Source organism: Venturia canescens, chromosome 10 (assembly GCF_019457755.1).
Source record: "Venturia canescens isolate UGA chromosome 10, ASM1945775v1, whole genome shotgun sequence".
Classification (NCBI taxonomy): Eukaryota; Metazoa; Arthropoda; class Insecta; order Hymenoptera; family Ichneumonidae; genus Venturia; species Venturia canescens.
The window spans coordinates 15,729,950-15,747,967 of NC_057430.1; the positions used below are offsets into that span (position 1 = coordinate 15,729,950).

The 18,018-nt window shown below is 42.5% G+C and overlaps 1 protein-coding gene across 6 annotated transcripts; it reads left to right on the forward strand.

The window, feature by feature from the left end:
• Positions 1 to 733: 733 nt before the first annotated feature.
• LOC122416826 (adenylate cyclase type 2-like) lies at positions 734 to 17,749 on the forward strand. Of its 6 annotated transcripts, none has more exons than XM_043429886.1 (20): positions 734 to 1,205; positions 5,268 to 5,546; positions 9,664 to 9,798; positions 10,079 to 10,302; positions 11,476 to 11,632; positions 11,743 to 11,892; positions 11,983 to 12,104; positions 12,183 to 12,430; positions 12,556 to 12,905; positions 13,362 to 13,651; positions 13,916 to 14,089; positions 14,216 to 14,396; positions 14,556 to 14,639; positions 14,725 to 14,823; positions 14,930 to 15,073; positions 15,152 to 15,247; positions 15,363 to 15,486; positions 15,576 to 15,957; positions 16,173 to 16,308; positions 16,446 to 17,749. In XM_043429886.1, exons 2-20 carry the CDS (start codon positions 5,436 to 5,438, stop codon positions 16,608 to 16,610), a joined length of 3,372 nt encoding a protein of 1,123 aa, XP_043285821.1. In that variant the 5' UTR covers positions 734 to 1,205; positions 5,268 to 5,435; the 3' UTR covers positions 16,611 to 17,749. The 6 variants fall into 6 exon arrangements, with proteins under 6 accessions (XP_043285821.1, XP_043285822.1, XP_043285820.1 ...); XM_043429887.1 differs by lacking the exon at positions 734 to 1,205 and adding an exon at positions 4,699 to 4,974; XM_043429885.1 differs by lacking the exons at positions 734 to 1,205; positions 5,268 to 5,546 and adding an exon at positions 7,248 to 7,448.
• Positions 17,750 to 18,018: the final 269 nt, after the last annotated feature.

Consider the following 18,018-nt stretch of genomic DNA (forward strand, 5'->3'; position numbering starts at 1 on the left):
AACTCAAGGCACTTGAAAAATGGCGAGTGACAGCTCAAGCGAAGTTGGTGGAACGGAAAATTGTGGAAAAAGGAATAAAATTTTTCATGCCTCGAGTGAGCCGCTCGACAAATGGAAGGCGTCGAAATCTCGGAGCCACGGTATCGAAAAGAATTTTTTCGAATGTTTTTTCCAAACTGTCACTTCATTAAAGCGAGTCGATCGTGAGTATCGTGATGAGCTGATAAGCGATGCCATGGGATAGCTCAATCTTTACACGTACGTGTAGAAAAATACAAAGTACAAATGTATTTAAGTATCAAAGCTTACGTGTAGTCAATGTAGTGATATCAAAGTGGCGGGTTGATAGCGTTACGTTATCGTGAGACAGCAAGTATAGATAGATTGTCGCCCTCGATGGTCACTCGAGTTTCACAGTGCTCGAACGAGCCTTCCTCCCCTGGGACAAGAAGTGAGTCGAGTGCAAGAAAAAACCTTTCGTTTCCTTATTTTTCTTGATAAATTTCGTTATTCCGTTGGCTCTTTAAAATCGAAGTGCCGAGGAGCGTTCGCGGGGACAGTGCGAATTGAAGTGTGATCAGTGCGAAGTTATTTGCCGAAATAATCGAGCTATCGATCGACCATCGAAAAAGGGACGAAGCTCGCTCCGCATTTTTGAATCCCGTTCGGCGCAAATTCCATTCGCAAGAGAGAGCTTTGGACCGAAATTACGATCGAAGATATAACGAGGAGGAGACTCGCTGTCGTCTGCTTTGACGAGTGATCGAGAAATTTACCGATCATCGATAATATTGGCTGAGAGGGAGAGAGAGGAAAAAACATGTTGAAATAATATGCACGTGAAGAACTGGCAATCTGGTCAATAGCAAGGAGCCAGTCGCCGGAGAAGCTTTCGAGTTTCTTTTCCTCCAGCGCACACGCTCGTACCATGTCATCGTGACTCAACACCGCCGGCGTTTAGATCTCACAGTTTTTTATTTCACTTTTTATGACATAGAAAAATTGGATTACTCAGTGATTTATTTGCGATTCCGAATTCTTCCGGTCGAGTGTTTTGCTGCTGCGAACTACTCGTCGATAGAAAAATCGTGCCAATTTCGGACGACACAACCAATATACTTTTGTTTTTTAGTTATTGTGATTTCGGCCTTTCGTCCTTCAATCGGAAGCGCTATGCTTTGAGCTGTTGACATCCATCGGAAACGGTGAGCGCAAGCATTACTTTATTTCAGTTAACCTAAGAAAAAAACACGAAAACACGAACTAAGCTAATTGGAATTCAGTTTTCTTTCGTATTCACGTCAAGATTAACAAAGATTTTTTATCTTCTGTCAAACACAATTATTTCACACTTCTCTCGATTTCTTGCCTTTGTTTTCGACCGAACGACGAGTTCGTAGAGAAATATGATCGGCGCGACAACAACAAAAAACGGAACTGAGTCGTTCACTTATTTTCGTCGTTGCTCGTTCGACAAAATCGGTCTCGAATCTCGATGTTCCTGAACTCCTTTGTTGTCGAAATTCTTTCAGTTCATGAGATTCGAAAGGAATTTCAATTTTCATAGACTCATAAAGAAACATTGTGAAGCCATTAAAAATCTATCGGACTGCATTGACTGGAAAAAGCCTAAAATTAGAATAGTGATGCATAGTGCGAAAAAGGCAATCGCCGACTCCGCACAGCGCGACGTTCGTGTGGGTGTGAAACGAAAAAGAAAAAGGGGAGGGGGGGGGGGGGAGAGAGAGAGATTAAGAAAAAAAACGTTTGAAGAGTAATCGTAAGGTGTTCGAGGAAAGCCACGTTCGAAGAAACGAATGACGATGATGCCCGCATGGGAAGAGAATAATCGAGAGAGTGCACATGGGTGTCTGTCGTCCTTGGCTCATCGTCATTCGCGTCTCCCAAATTCACCGATAAATCAATTTTTCAACGAACCTGTCCATGGCAGGCTCGACGGACCGAGGGAATATTAAGTTTTGGAATGAAAGTTCAATTGTTTTGCAAACAAAGGGAACTGAGCGTTCATTTTTGCGAAGGTGGAAACTCGAAAAACTTTAATAAATCAGTACAGCGCGACTGAGTCCTCGTAAAAATTAGTAAAAATGTGTCTCTAGGAGAAAAAACGTCAAAGTATGAGAACAAAGATGGGATTTTAACGCCGAAAAAAGTGACGCTAGGACTAAAAATTATTAATTCATTTTGAATCAAGTTTATACAAAGGGGGATAAGAAACTTGAAGAATCGTGAGACAAAGGCACGTTTTTTCCGTTTTCAAATAACGGGCGATAAAAAAGGCTCGGCATCAGAAATCGAGCTCCCGTAACGTGTTTTGCATCAGACAAAAAACTGAGAGTGATAAAGAGGTGGAAAAACGGAATGAAATTTTTTTTCAAATCGAGACAAAAAGTGTCAATAAAGGCCTGCAGCGTCGGTTGGCTGCGGGAGTGAAATTTATTCAAGTTTTTGCATTTTTTTTTTGTAGCTTTTCATGCATTTCGATAATTTATGAAGTGGACGGTTACGAATTTACGAGCCGTCTCACACAGCTCGCGCGCGGTCTATCGCGTGGGTTTTTTCTTATTATTATTCTTCGTCTACTTATACTTGTATGGAGCGGCAGGATGTAATTAAGAGACGAGAGAGCATAATACACAGAGTGGTCGATTGAAGGAGCGAGAACGTTTCGAAGCCGCCCGCCACCGGGAAGTTATCGCGGCGTGGTTGGCCTTTTGCGATCTTCAACGACGGAATTATCGACGCGAGAAAAAAGCGCATGCCATCGGCCAAAGCGATTCATTCGTCTCCTTAAATTTTTGTCAACGCGCACATTTGTACACAAATTTAATGTCGCGCTCCACGCATTTCAGCCATTTTTCATTCGTAATTCGTCCGTCAAGCTCCCGAGACACGTAGACCCGATTCAATGAATCCCTCCCGATATTTTTATCGCGCCTTAAATATTCGATCATGTTTCGAGTCCAAACGAGATTCATTGCACCATTCAAAAGACTAATCCGTTTTATTCCGCCGCTGCCTATTTCGTCAGTTTTTTTTTCCAAGCGGAACGAGCTTTGGGACGAAAACAATCGTCCCGTCGACACTCCCGCCCGTCAGCAAACTCCAGCGCCTTTTTCGTGTCGCGGATTAACGTGAAACTAGTAGCAACGGTTTTCTCGTTTTCGCGAGTTCGGGATTCGAAAAACTTCACTTTTTCGTACAAATTCGTGATCAATTTCATCGCTAAATTTTATTGTTTTCATTTTGATTTTATTTTGCACGTGTTTCGTGTACAAATTTGCATGCTCGATTGATTCGGATGAGTTTATCAGTGAGTTGCTTCGCCTGGAGAGTGTAAACACGCAAAGTAATCGTTTTTTTTTCGTTTGTTGATCGAATTTACATTTCATTCAGTTTGCTTTTCGACGGAAGATTGTTTGGCTCTCTTTATTCTGGTATCTCAATTCCGGCGTTGTTTCCACAAAAACAAAGCAAATTCTAAATGCGAAAGCGATGAGCTGAAAATTAGCAGACTCGTTGATGCAGCTCGCGGGAGCCACACGTTTCTTCTAAATATCGAACTGGAGCAACCCCGACGAAATATTTATAGAAATCGCCTCGTTCTCAATCCACATTGTCGAATTACTTCGAATGAGTTTTCGTCTTTGCTCGTTTCCGATGTGCTCCGCCATCGAACCAGAAAAAAACCACGGACTGAGCAAAATTATTTTTAAATCATTGAAATTCTTCGAAAATAATAATTCATCAACAACAAATTATTTGCTATTAACAATTATAAATTGAAAAATGATAAATTTGCTAATGAATTTATAATTTTTTAACAATTTCCATCATTTAGAAAAAAATTTGATTTTGGGAACAAAGAAAATGGATTCGTCGCTCGAAAACGGGTTTGAAACGCGAGAATCGTGAGTCGTCAAGTAAAAAAATTGAGGAAATTAAACTGAACGAATATTTCTCATCGACGCGTTAATACGAAGCTGAAAAAAAGGTGGCAGCGAATGTTAGCGATCGGAATATTTATAAACCGTTAGCGTTCTTCGTATATAGCTGGAAGATAATTGGATTGTGACATTAGTTTCTCTCACGTCCGGTGTCGGTGAGATTCATCGTGGACGTAACGATGCAAAATGAAATGTGAATCGGCGGATAAGCGCTTGCGATCGGAGAGCACGCACGTACCACGTCAATTACGATACGGCCCGAGAATCGTCTCTCTTTTTTAGTTGCGCGGTGTAGAAAAAGTGGTCGAAAGACGAGAAAAATTTTCCTCGCGCGTACGCGTTTCGACTGATAAACTCGCGCATCCTCGAGCCGGTGCCTCGGGCCGTGCGACACTTGTTACAACAAAACGGAATCGGTTAACGTCGAAATTTGATGAAAACTTTTATGCCTCGGTCCTCGCTGACGGGGGAATTTGCGCTCGCGCAAAACCCACGAACTTTTGCGACTTCGGCGTCCAACGAAATCGCGTTAAAACGAGTTCTTTTCGTAAAACAATTTTCATAAAACTTTCGCTTCTTTCTCGATCAAATTCCTCCCGATGAACTCGAACCCATCCACACTCGAGGCACTGCCGTTTTACACGTGCTCGTACACAACCCGAGCTCGTGTAACATCGTCCGCGAGTAATCGCACGACGATTGCGCTTTAGTCACTGGAAACCGGAGAAAGTTTTTACGGTTTTCGAAACCCGCCGCGGGGGGACGGGGGCGCTCCTCGTCGCAGCGGGTTATTGCGTTCATCTGTCAATCGTCCTTCGCGAACGAATAGCGAACGAACCCGTCCAACGCGCGATCTCCGAGCCTCGATTCATGTCCCATTGCACGTTTCATCGGTTGTGCGCCGCAGTGGTGAGGATAGCGAAGAAAGAAGAAAACGCTCGTTCCCGCCTCGCTACTTTAGCTTTTCTGGCCCGTCGATATTGCGGCGGAACCTCGACCGGACCGTTCAGTGAGTGTTGGAAAAATGTTGTTTTCGAAAAAATTCATTTTTCCACAGATTTCGACGCGACGAGCCACTGCCATTGAAAAATTCCCTTCCAAATTTTCCGATCGCGGGGATTCGAGCGAATTTTCCGCGACGAACGAACTTGAATCGAACGATTTCATTCGAAATACTCTCCCCGCGAAAAAGCTCGCATTTTCAGTGAATTTTCGACGGAAAACGAACAACGAAGATTTTAAAATGTCTATTAAAATTGAAAACTTTTCTGTGCCTAATAAAAGCTCGATAATGTTTTTCAGAATTCGAAAAAAGTGTTACGAGACGAGAAAGAGGATGGCCAAGGGCGACGACAGAGGAATAAGAGCCGAGAGTGTTTGAGGCAGATCGCGAGACTCGAGGTCCACGAGCGAAGGCTTCCGTTCGAGTTTGAAAGTTAAATCGAGCAAGGAGTGACGGGGGGAGCCGAAATGGACGTGGAGTTAGTGACGAGGACTTCGCTGAGCTCGTTGCACAAGGTCGACGATGGAATGATCGTGTCGCCGAACAGCCTCGACGAATGGACGTGGTCGAGTTTGAGGGTGAGTTTTATTCGCACGGGAGCGTGGAAAGTGACAGGAGGGATGAAAAAACTCGAGTCGAGTGAGACGAAACGAAAGGAGAAATGATCTCGCGAGGGGCATGCATTTTTTTGGGTAAAACGAAGGAAATTAGCTCGAAAATGTGGCGTAAACTATGAAAAAGAACTGAAACTTTTTGCTACTTGTTTAGGTCCACGAGTCTCCGAGGAGCGCCGAGAAAATGATTGGGGCGACGAAAGTGTGTGAGCGGGAAAAAACGGAGGTTCGATGTGGAAGAGGCTTCAGGCGATTAAAGCGTGATATAATTATGCATCGCGTAAATGCACCGGATTTTTTTCTCGGGCGATAATTGGCGACGCAATCAATCGAGGATCTCGCGTTAACGAGTATTTGTATAACAAGTTGCTTTTTTATCAGCCGATTAATACTCGGTTTTTAAATAAATCAAGCGCGCAATTTTCCATCGGCGAAGATTCCTGGAATTATTGGTTCGAAGGCACGATTTAATGGAGCTGGCGCAACTGCGAGAGCGGAATTAATTTTTAGCGGTGAGGAGAGGACCGCTTCGTTACGATCGAGCCAAAGCTCTGCGAAGAAACCGGAGCTCTAGCCGCGCCGGACTATCTCGTTCGCTCGAGTTTCTGCTCCTTCGGTCCCGCCCCGCATCTCTAATCGCATTTTTCACGAGGACTTTTCCTGCCTCGGAGAAGAAGGAAAAACGCCGCGATTGCGGCAGACAAAAAACGAGCTCGCCTCTTCACGGAAGTTCCCGGCAGCTTCGAGCGCTCCGCAGAGCCTCGTTGGAAGCTCGACGAGTGATTTTCAACCGGGAAACTCGTCCCGAGGAAGGGAGCCACGAGCGCCCTCTTTCCAGGCAGCAGGGCGAGCTGCGGGTTCAAAAAAAGCCTGCTGGAAAGGCTCGAATTCGAGTGGGAATTGCCGCTGAAATCCAAACATTGATTCAGCGGAGAAAAATGGATTTGTAGCGAGCGTCAACTCCGGAGGTTCGCACCTCGGTCCAAATTAGTACCAGCTCGCGACGACGAATCGTGCAGTTTCACGCTCGTGCACTATTTTATCTCGAACTCGGATATGCCGTATCTGAGGCACTCGATAAGTGAATGATGAGTCGATAACAGTCGCGGGATCCCCCCGTCGTGCGTCGAGAAGACCGAGGGAGAAGGGGCAGCGATCGATTCTCAATCACGACCGTGGCCTTCGGCTGGCACTCTCGCCTAATCCCTGTGTACAGTCGGAGAGCGAGTTACGACTGGAGGTCGTAACTCGAAAGGGGAGTTTATGATGGAGCGAGAGATGGGAGAAGTTGGAGCAGATTGCTGGGAAGAAATGAGGAGAAATCCTTGCTTCTCAGGCACCTGAAAAACAAAGGGTCCAACGATTTATTCAGTCTCTTTCGAATGTTCGAATGGAAGGGAAATTCGAGCGAACCTGGAGCAGTGACGAGTCGTCAGAATCCAGCGATTCGAAAAGAGCCAGATGGATTGTGATTATTTTCGATTATTCGAATTTGTGTCGAGACGGGATGAAAGTTTGGGACTCGGGAGAAAGGAAGCTGAGCTCCCGAGAAGACTTTTTCGTTCCACCTTTGAGATTTTCTTCCCCGTCGTTCGAAAATCGCAATTTCGAGGATCGAAGTCGTCCTCGTAACTGCACTTCGGACCCGGTTGGAATTTGCGGGAGTCACGTTCGTGAAGAATGAAGAAAAACGATGAAAGGGTCGGAGAGAAAGGGAAAGGGAGAAAAGGAGAGAACGAACGGTGCAGACGAGGTTGGAGGGTGCGGAGACTCGAGAGATGGGGACCAGCAGCAGGTTTAAACTGTCTCCCAGATGGGATTGAAGATCAATATCAAGGCAAAAGCCACGATGGTGGGGTCGCCAGGGTGAGTTGTACTCGCGGGGGTGCGATGCTTCAAGCCCCAACGGGGCTACGAATCCTCCTCCATTCTCGCGCGAGTTACCAGAGAGAATAAATCAAACTCTCGCGTTGCTTTTCCTCTCACTATTTATTTTATTCCCGAGACTCCGTTCCTCCGGGCGTCTGCGCTGTATCGAATTGTTCTACTCCGGAGGACAGAAGCCTCCCGGCAGCCCGGGGCTCTCGCTCAGACGAGTGGAAATCGTTTGAGCGTTAATTTCGAGTCTCGGAGATAATTCATCGACGGTACACTGTGAGTTGAATGAAATTCGCGATATTCTCCCTCACGAGAAGCCTCTCTGAGCGCTCTCCGGCGACGAATCGACCGACGAAACTTGATAAACATTGCTGTCGAAGCGCCGGTGGAATGCGCCTCGAGTCGCAGCAAAATTCATCGGAACGAACGAATCAATTGTTCGACGAGTGAAATAACGAAAAAATCGCAAACTTAAATAATTCAACGACACGGGATCACGAATCGCGAGAAATTGGACCGCTAAAATACTCGAAATTCATCGGAACCATGAAAATTTGTGAAATAATAATTGTCATCGATGTCCGAACGTTCTGAAACGGGCTGAAATATTTTTAAAAATTTCTCCAAAATATTACCAAATACGCACAAATGCGCTCGGATGGAAAATTGATGGGAGTGTCATCGACTTTTTGCTGTGGGAATCGAAAAATCAGAGTAGATTTCAAAAGATAATTCGTCGGTGTTTCAATCCGGATCGTGATCGCTCTCGCACACAAACTTTAATTTCATTATTGTTATATGGCACGAAGGAACATGCGAGCAATAAATGAGCAATGGAAATAAATTAACGCCACCCGGCACGAAGCCCGTTGTGCACACGAGACACGTACGCTCCGACATTTATATCTATATTTTCCAGTCGGTACGAACAGGTTCTAATTCAAGTGGAGAAGGACAGTTTTTTTCTAGCTCGCACTCTCGATAAAATTTGAGCTATTCGGCTCTCTCCCTCTTTCTCTTAGTCTCTCCCTCAGTCTGTCTCGTTAGCAGGAAAAGGAACGTGAAAAATTCAAAGTGGGAGTTTGCGTACGTGCGAACGTACTTGCAAATGTGTAACGTCACAGTTTCCTCGTCTTTTAATGCGACACAAACACAGTTTGAGAGTCAGTAGTGCATCGCATTGCTGCGGACAGTTATACAAACGGTATTTTTTCCCTTATTGAACAAAAAAGGAACGTAGAATTTTCCTTCGCGTCGTCCCCAAATGGAAAAATATTTGTGCGATGCATTCGCGGTTGAAAGTTTAAAAAAGTGAATTTCCAATGTGCGATATGTGCAGGGACTGGAAGTTAATCCAAACTCGCGCGCGTGTGTAATTTCGGGAAAAAATTTCTCTGTTTTCACACATTTTTGGACTCGTGCATTAAGCGAGTTGCAACATTTTATTTTTCAGCTCGAAGCCCACTCGATTTTTACAAGTTTTTCATTCCTGATGCAAAAAGAACTGAATTTCCCTCCGACTTGAAAAAATTCAAAGGAAATTTCAGCGAGAAGATTCCATTGAATTTTCAGGATCGAAAATAATTTGTTTTTATTAATTTATCGGGAAGGGTTCGAGCTTTGAAACTCGACGGAACGAAATCGTATTTTCTGTCGACATGCGATTCAATTTTTTTTTCTAATCGTGCATCAAATTCTTGGAAGATCCAGTATAGACCGAATTGAAATGTTGTAGCGACCAGTTGCATCACGATTCTCGCGTATTTCTATCGATGATTCAAGCCGGAAAAGGCGTTTGTGGGACGATCATTCGAGAGAGAATTATTCGGCGGGGTGTGTTCATTTCCGGTATCGTGTCGCATGGTTCAAGGTCAGAAATGTTGAAGCAAGTGAGGAGATGAATCCGTTACGCGTGAGAGGAAAAAATAGGGAAATTTGATGAAAAATCGAAAATCGATGAAAAAGAGGAGAATCTTCGAAGCGTGCAGACGAAGCGCACAAAGAGAAATTGCTTTTTCTTTGTTCCCGCGAGCCCGTTCAGTTTCCTCGTTAATTTCATTTCGATCGATCGATACCGGAATTCATTGATATTCGGAACGCCGGTCGCCCCGTTTTCTCCTGTTTGTGTCACTCCGCAAACCAATCTCGCAAATGAACCTCCACGAAATAACGTAAACTCACGTTCCTTCTGTTTTATTTGCAGAAACAATTCGAGTTCAAGAACCTCGAAAAACTGTACTCGATCTATCAGAGGAGGCTGCAGAATGGATATTTATCGCTCTTCGTTTTACTCCAATTGGTTCTCGGTATCACGCATTGTACGGTGCTAATAATGACGGTAAGAAACATCAGCAACCTTGAAAAACGGTCAGAACAAGATTTCTCCAAAAAAATTGAGCAGCAAATGCATTTTTCGAAACTCAAAAATAGTCGAAAAAATTAATATTGCTCGCATCTTCTCGAATTTGAGCGTTAAACACATTTTTAGAATCTCGTAATATTGCTACCTGAAAAGCGAAGGATAAAAAAAGGTGAATTTTGAAAAAAACGTAATTTTCCAGCCAGAAATTTCTTCGACTCGAAAGGCGATTTATCGAGATTTTTTCGTGTTTTTTCAGCAGGTGGATTTCAAGGGCTCGCTACCGGACGTGGTAACATGCAGCGTGGTGGGAGCTCTCTTATTTCCGGTAATAGCGTTGTCCTTCAGGACGAAGTTGATCGCTCGAGAGACGTACCTTCCGGTGGTGCTTTCGTTCCTGATAATAATATTGCTGGTGATCGGTGACCTGGCTGTGCCTCTGTGGTACATGATGAATTGCACGGAAGACACGCCGGTGATAAGGTAACCGAGAGCGAGTATAAATTGGGCTGGGATTGTAAAAAAACTTGCGCGTCGCACCTTCCGGAGATGAGGAAAGAAAAGGCGTGAAGAAGCTGATGAGCGAGTTGGATTTTGCATCGGTTCGCGGAGAAAAACATTTGAATGGCGAGTCGATAATTGCGGAGCAAATGTGAACCTGGCTTTCTCTAGGAAGACGCAATAAAAGTTCTCGAATTGGCATAATTCCTGATAAAAACGCCGTCAGCGTGTGAAAACGAGCGAGGAGTTTTCATGATTTTCAACTTTCATTCACTCTTTATCACGCGCTACAACAAATACTAATTGATGTCGACGCTAATCGGACTTGCGACTGCGATAATTCAACCTTCGTAACTACACGGAATAAATTTTCTTCCTATCGAGTATTCTGCACAAAAAAATAACGGAAAACGAGTGGAAGAAAGAGCCTGCAATTGCCTCGAGCTGGCAGACGAGCTGGCAGTCTTTTTTCGACACTCGCAGCCAAGTCATAATTTCCTCTGTTCCTCGCTACGTGTATACAGTGATGAGCCATCCATCATTTGTATACACACCGAAGAATACGAACGTAAAACATCGAGATACGAGCAAACCCCGCAGCAGACGCTCACTCACGATATACGAACGTACCCATTCCATCGTGTGTAAAAACAAAGAATGATACGAAATAGAAAGAAATGGATCGTCCAACCTCAAGCTGTGCTAATCACTCGAAGCTCCTAATTATCAGCTTCGACCTTGTGTCCGATAATTCTCTTCCCTCCACCTCCATTACTTCCTCGCCATAATCTCAACGACCCACGCTCTCTTTTTTCAACTTTTCATACGAAAAAATGCGAGCTCTTGACGATTTTTTATTCAAGCTTTTGTTTCAAATGCAATTGAATCCTGAGGCTGAATTTTTTCATCGCAGTTTGTAGTTTTCATCAAAATTTTTGATTTATTTCTTTTTTTTCTATTCACTCAAGTTTATCTTCCCAAATCTTCTTTCACCCGAATGTAACAAAGAAATAATTTCGATTTCCTATCGTCCTTTCACTCTCGTTTCCCGACCTCCATACCGCCGACAAAAAGAGTCGCCCGAGCTGCATAAATCGTTATTCTTATATCTATGCTGTTTCTCTTCTCATTTTTATTCCTTTTTTTCTGTTCCAGACCCGCATACGCCACTCACGTATTACTCGCGTGCTACGTCTTTCTACCATTGACGGAGAACATCCACGCTTTTATACTCGGAATCACCGCGACGTTGTGCTACCTCGCGAGTTTATCGCTCGTTACTTACAGAAATATGCCCGGTTATCCTGGAAGAGTGAGTTCGATCAAAGATCCATGAAAACTCACGAATTTTCACAGTTTTCAACGAATTTCTATTGCTCCATTGATTTTTCGTACCCTAAACTGCGGCTCATTCGTTTTTAGATCATCGCCGATGCCATTTACTTCGCGTGTGTCAACGGCCTCGGTCTCTACTTCAGATTCATGAACGAAATTGTCATCAGACGCTCGTTCCTCGACAGACGGAAATGCGTCGAGTCAACTCTCAGACTCAATTACGAAAAGGATCAGGAAGTAAGAAATTGAGAAGGGAATACAGTGCAAGGAAATACAGAGCGAGCGAGCTCGGTTGGGCAGGGAATTGATCTCATTTTTTTTTTCTAGGAACAATTAACCCGGAGCATTTTGCCTCAGCACTTTGCTGCTAAGATAAAAAAAGATTTTCGAGACATTTTCAAATTTATCGAAGAACACAAAAAACCACCGCCCAAAGGGCGACGACGCAAGTGAGTTTTCAAACCTTTTCCTCTTTTCACACCTTTTTCGATCTTTTTTAAACCCGGAAATAAAAATCATTTTTTCAGCGATCTTTACGTCGAGACGCACAACAACGTGAGCATTTTGTATGCGGACGTCGTGAATTTTTCGGGCTTGACCGTGACGCTGCCCGTGAGAAAATTGGTGGAAACCTTGAACGATTTGTTCGGCAGTTTTGACGAGGCCTCCGAACGCCACAACGTTTTGCGGATCAAGTTCCTGGGAGATTGTTACTACTGCGTCAGTGGTGTGCCGACTCCGAATATTCACCACGCCAAAAGCTGCGTTGATCTCGGTAACGACGAATATTTCAACGAAATTTCATGAAATTTGACAAAAATGAAAGATTTCGACTCTTGAGGACCGAAAATTTATCCTTTTCACTTGATTTAACAAACCAATTTTTGATTTCTCTTCAAGGATTGGACATGATCAAAATAATAAAGGAAGTGCGAGCACGCGTAAGACGCGAGAGTGGAGTCGATATTAACATGCGAATTGGTGTTCACTCGGGCAAAATAATATCAGGAATTTTGGGAGCAAATAAATGGCAGTACGACGTGTGGTCGCGTGACGTTGTAATAGCGAACAAAATGGAGCAAACTGGTAAGCCCGGCAAGGTGCACGTGACACAACAAACTCTGAATCTTTTGGACGCGAGTCAATACGACTGCGTGCCAGTGGAGGCCCTCAATGACGAGACCCTTAAGAAATATGACATTAGAAGTTACCTCATTACACCCACGGTTGAAGGATCGCCGATATCGCAGGTGAGCGGCGCGATATCGACGCGCAGTTACGATCGATGAGTCATTGTTAGTTCAAAATCGTTCAAAATTTTCAAAAAACAATATTTTCGTCACTTTTTTCCAAAAATAACATGAAATTTTGCATTTCTTCGATAAATTTTCGGGTTTCGAATTTTTTTTTGTTCAATTTTTGTCAGTTTTACGTCAGCGTGACTGTTGCTTAGGTTAGTGAGCAACAGTCACGACTTGTACATTTTTTTTTTTTTTTTTGGAGAAATTCACGGAAAAAGCTTCGCGCGGCTCTTGAAAAACGAGAAAAAAGAATGAATGATTCAAAAGTAAAATGCATGAAAATATCTTCCTTCTTTCAACTCATTGGACTCATTCATCGAGTTAATTAGAAGCTTAGAGAATGGAAGAAATCAATATCCGGAACTAATTTGAAGGATTCGTTGACAAACAAAGGCATTGTTGTAGAACAGCGAGAAGATCTTGCCTGTCACGAGGCCATCAACACCTCCGACTCAAAGCAAACATTACGTCAGATGGTACAGTGTACGACCGAGTACGAGCGTTGGTGCATCCTCGAGAAGTGCACGAAGAGCAACCACCAATATGAGCAACAATCACGCTGACGTATTCGCTGGTACGTTTCGACGTCGAACTCATTTCATGGATTCCTGTCTCAAGGACTATCACTTAATGCTCAAGGCAGCCGATGCCGAAATGGAAAACGCCATCAAGCAAATGCCTCTGAGCAAATGGGAGTAAGTGAAAAGAAATCGAAATGAATTTCAATGTAAATTTCCTATTTTCACATTCACGAATACATTCGTATTCAAAAATCTGGGTTCGATTGTTAAATTTAAAAAAATCAGCAAATCAGTTTTGATCGATGATGAAACAGGGAGTAGGAAAACATCAAAATGCGTTGCTTCGAATCGTTCTTTGGATAAACGCCAAAGTAAAATGGTTCGTCTTTCTTTATTTTTTTTCGAGTCAACTAATATTTCCTTATTTATCGGTAATAGACAATGGTTCAAATGGGAACACATAAATCCTCTTTTCCTCACGTTTTCCCAACTGAGTTGGGAAGTTCCATTCTTACGAGAGCCTGATCCCCTGTTTAAATTCTACGTGGGATGTGCTGTTCTCGTGTTACTCTGCATGGGCCTAATTTTCCTGGTACCAAGTGTCTTTTCCGGGTAAGTAAATTTTCAGTTTGTAAAAAAATAACTGTTTTTCATCACCCACAGAAATCATCAAAATCTTCGTGCTCCTGGATCCCTCTCTTTCCAAAAATCTAATAAAATGGATTTTCTTTCTTCCAGATTCCATTTGAGTACCACTTTTGGCTACACAATCGCTGTGCTCTTTCTAATCGCTCTGTTGCCACTCACGTGGATGCATTTTGTTTGGAATCGTTGTAAGGATCCCCACGACGAGTACGAAGGCCATGTGCCACAGCCGAAAAACAAATTGCTTCATTTTATGTATCAGACCAGCATCAAGGTAACGAATCCAAATGATCACGCCACCAACTGGCGTCGAATATTTTATTTTTGAATTTTCGTTTTCTTATTTTTTAGAATTTAATAATTTACTAAAACAAGGTTCAAACAACAAGGAATATTTAATAAAATGATTTTTCTTGTCTCGTCAACTTTAAAGGTCGTCTGGAGTGCATTACTGAGAACAACGCTTTATCTGGTGATAACGATAATGTTGGCGGCGTGTGCAATGTTCGACATGTTGGTGAGAAATGAATTTTTATGAAAAATTCAAATAAAAAGTGTGCAAAACAGAAGATTGTGCAAAACTGGGATTTTTCGTATTCTAGTTCGAGTGTAAAAATGAAGATGCAATCAAAAGCAACAACGCGACCTCGGCCATAGCAGCAAATGGTGCATCGGATGCTGCGTGCATCTCGAAACCGTGGGTAAGATTTTGTTTGCCGTAACGAGCCAAAACCCATTCATAAGTTGTTTCGAAGTTCGAGCGCGAAGGTGCAAGAAACTTGAATTAAATGCCCAATGAATTTACAGCAAATTTCGGAAACATGCTCGTTAGCGATTCTCACGAGTTTCCTTTTTCTGAGAGTTCACTTCGCCCTGAAGCTCTTGATCGGTATCGCCATCGTCCTTTTCTACGCTTGGAACATTTTCTCCTACAGATCGGTCATTTTCCAGGTACTTTGAACGTTTTTTTTTCAACATTTGTTCCTGCAACGCCTTAAAAGTCGCAGAATTCATCTCGAATGATTCCAGGGAGACGAAACTTGGAATCCTCATTTGGAGCCGAGATTAGCTCACATTCTGAACGTTGTTTTTCTCACTTTTTCTCTGCACCTCATAGATCGTCAGGTACGTCGAAAAATAATGAATTAGACGAAAAAATAAATAAATAAATTGGATGACAGTTCTCGTATCGACATTTTTGACGACGTGAATAACTGAAAATTCGGTTTTGCTTGTTTAGGCAGAATACCTGAGTAGATTGGACTATCAGTGGAAGCGTCAATTGATGAAGGAGCAGGACGAGGCTTTCCACACGAGAAATGCAAACAAATTGTTGTTACGAAACATTTTACCCGAGCACGTAGGTACGTAATGATTGCAAAAGCATTTAAGATCTGAAAAGGAGAATAATTTTGACGAATATGCGAAATTGATCGTTGAATTTTCTGCACAGCTGATTTCTATCTGAACATGAACAGAACGGATGAGAACGAATTGTATCACAAAGCCCACGAAAACGTGGCGGTAATGTTCGCCTCCTTGACGGACCTGTCGATCGACGAGAGCAACATTCTCATCGATTTGAACGAGATAATATGCGAATTTGACAAATTATTGTTCGAGCCAAGTTTCGTGTGCAGAATTGAGAAAATCAAAATCGCCGGAACGACCTACATGGCGGCCTGTGGCCTCGAAGCTCACCGGAGAGATTCGATGAGAAATGAGGAAAAGGACGAGGATCACGTTGTCAAAGTTATGGCAGAATTTGCATCTCAAATGATGTCTGTTCTCGACAGACTCAATATCGAAGCGTTCCCGAACACCAAACCTTACAAGTACGTGTAAAAGTATTAAACTTGATTAATTTCCTGAAAGCAATGAAACGAATGCAAGTAAAAAAATGAAAAATATCTATTTTACTTTGAGAAAAATCAATTTTCGCATTCTGTTTGTCAATTTTGCTTTAACTTTTTATTTTATTTATTTTATATTATTTATTTTATTTAAATTTAAAAAAATAATTTCTATTCGATTTGTCGTTCGAAAACAGACTGCGCATTGGGATATCGCACGGGGAAGTGACTGCAGGAGTAGTGGGTTCGCAAAAGCCTCTCTACGATATTTGGGGTGACGCTGTGAACATGGCATCGAGGATGGACACTACTGGAGTGCCAGGAAAAATTCAGGTCAGTGAAATAGGCTCTTCCAGTTGAAAAAATATCAGAAGCATCAAGAGAGAACTGAACAACAGTAAAAAGTAGGACGAGGAAACTGGAAAATAATGAAAAATGAGTTTTCATCAGAAATTCAATTGACATTTCAGGTGACGACCGAGACAGCGGCGGTTTTGGAGCACAACGGTATAAAGTGTGATTTACGAGGTGAAACGTGGGTTAAACCGAAGGGTCTGGTTACGACGTATTTCATCGGGGTTGACGAGAAGCGACGACTTCTGAGGGTGGAATCCTTGGAAGAGACGAATTTGTGAAGTGACGAAAAGTCCTTGGGGACAGTCTCGTCGAATGAGACCGAAATGACATTAGTGAAGGGATGAAAACTGAGAAAAATACGTTTTCGATGATCCAAGCAATCGGGAATAGCGATTTAATGACCGTGAGCTGAATAGAAGCATTGGAAGGTAAAAACAAACATAGAAGGGAGAAAAAAAACACAACAATAACAAACGACCAAAGACAGCAATCCTGGGAGACCAAAGAAGTTTGTAGAAGTGACATTTTTATGGCCTGAAGGATCGAGGGAACTGCGAAGAGTCAAGGAAGCCAGCAAAAATTTCCAAAAATCTTCAAAGAACATAAACAAATTCGAGAAAACCGTTGGCATGAAAATCCTTTGCGATGAGTCCCGACAAAAACTTTTTAGACTAACGCACAAATATTTTTCTAAAAATCACACGAGCAAGTACATGAAATTTCGTGATATCTGCGAAAATCTCTGTAAATAATTCTGTACATATAAACATATATTATTATATATTATTAAAAAAAAGTTTTGAAAGTGAAATTGGGACGAAAAGATAACAACAGAGGACGACCAATTAGCCAATAATGATGAAACGTCAAAAGATAAATGAAAGTTGTCAGAATAAAGAGAAAAAAAAAAGAATAACTAAAATATCATATTCATTCAATGGCGCACGATTTCCATCGATTGAAATAGTGAATTCTTTGAGATTTCCGTCCAAGCCAATGAAAGGAACGTTATCGGAAAAGAAGAGAGGAAAAACCTCAACTTTCGTTGTAAATCCATAAATAGAAGGTGCCAGAAATAAACTCTTGACAAAATGTATGTAAACGCACAAGTGGAGACCGAGTTTGTGATAGATAAAGATTAAAAGCTCTCTCGTTCGCGTGGACATCAACTGTGTCCAAGTATCTGTGAGTTTGTCAGTCTCTGCAGTTTGTCTGTGTGTGTGTGTGTGTGTGTGTGTGTGTCCGTGAAGAGTGTGATAAGAAAGTGGACCACTTTGTTAATAGATAAGCTTTAGATAAAAATTGAAATTCGTCGTGTACGTTCGAAACAAAAGAGAGAGAAAGATTTATGTGTGCATTATCAGAGAAATAACAAAAAATAAATAAATCCATTCATGTGAATCGATCACGTTCTGGACGAATGCCGAATTCATAAATATTTTCTATGATTGTGTGAATACAAATTTTCCATTTTCAAGACCATAAAAAAATCGGGATGAAATTTTTCTTATGCTTTTTGTTCATACAACTGGATACTTTTTATTCTATTCGGGAATCGATTTCAAATTGGACTAAGGTCAGGATTAAGGGGGGGGGGGGGGGAGGTGTGGGGAGTAGTACAGAGAGCTCATCTCTGGTTGTTACGAATTTGAATCAGGGACGAAGGTAAAGTGAAACGACACGCGC